The 1,204-nt window shown below is 33.4% G+C and overlaps 1 protein-coding gene across 1 annotated transcript in view; it reads left to right on the top strand.

Annotated features, from left to right (window-relative positions):
• LOC118740039 overlaps positions 1-864 on the top strand; it is a 4,988-nt gene extending 4,124 nt beyond the window's left edge. Inside the window, exon 4 of the mRNA XM_036471536.1 lies at positions 841-864. Within this exon, the coding sequence (XP_036327429.1) occupies positions 841-864 (24 nt within the window). The remainder of the gene's footprint in view (positions 1-840) is intronic.
• Positions 865-1,204: the final 340 nt, after the last annotated feature.

Below are 1,204 nucleotides of genomic sequence, written 5' to 3' on the forward strand. Positions count from 1 at the left end.
CAAAGCTAAACATGACTTTTATGCGAGACAAATTTCCACAGAAAGTAGCGGTAGAAAAAGAATTTTTGGATATTCATTCTATTTTTCAGCTGACTACGATGAAGCATTCTACTTTGCATTCTCCGAAATGAAGCAAAGAAGCGAAATAAAAAGAAATATTGTAGCACATTCTACTTTGCTTTCCCTGAAATGAAGCAAAGAAGCGAAACAAATAAAATATTGTATGACATTCTACTTTGCATTCCCTGAAATGGAGCAAAGAAGCGAAACAAATAAAATATTGTAGAATATTCTACTTTTCATTCCCGGAAATTAAGCAAATAAACGAATTAAAAAAGAAATATTATAGGACATTCTACTTTGCATTCCCCGAAATGAAACAAAGAAGCGAAATAAATAAAATATTGTAGGACATTCTACTTTACATTACTGGCAATGCCTAAAAGAAGCAGAAAAATTCGAAGGCATTATAACGCTATGCCTTCTAGAACACGTTACCACTAAAAGCGATTACCGATTTTTTGCTGGGTCGATACCGATATTTTCTACTCGATAGTTTTAAGACGATATTTTTTGGAATCGAGCACCAGAACCCTAGTATCGTATCGAACGCCATATCGCATTATGAGGATAATGTGATTAACAGCCCTATTCGCGTGCAATGACAAAAGTTGCCGCTATAACTATTGTCATGCTTATAATCAATTTTCACGTTTAGGTATGCAGAAGGCAATTTGAAAGCTCTACCGGTGACAATTGTTATTATTTCTGTGATGACCTATTGAGTACGTGACAACGCTAAAACATATGTTAATATTTTAAATTTTACCAATTTTGCAGAAAAAAGATACAAAGTTGTATTAAATAAAAACTGTTAAACCAATTTATTTACCTAAGTAGGTGTGATAAAAAGATACCATTTGCATTTGCATATCATAATAGGATCCACCGTAGAATATTAATCATGGAGGAAATAATTTTTATGCGCGCGTCTATTGATGTGGAGCAAGAAGAAATTATTCAGAGAAGAAGAGGGGACTCCGGGACAACAGTTTTTTTGAACAGTTTTTACCCATTTGCAGTTCGGGGTGGTCGTTACAAAACTGCATCTACTCTTGTGAGGTGCGTTTATATTTTTCACGCCTGTTAATTCACGATTTCATAATAAAATGAATAAATTTACCTATTATAAAATTACTCACTT

Source organism: Rhagoletis pomonella, unplaced genomic scaffold (genome assembly GCF_013731165.1).
Source record: "Rhagoletis pomonella isolate Grant_MI unplaced genomic scaffold, Rhpom_1.0 Rhpom_scaffold_00005, whole genome shotgun sequence".
Classification (NCBI taxonomy): domain Eukaryota; kingdom Metazoa; phylum Arthropoda; class Insecta; order Diptera; family Tephritidae; genus Rhagoletis; species Rhagoletis pomonella.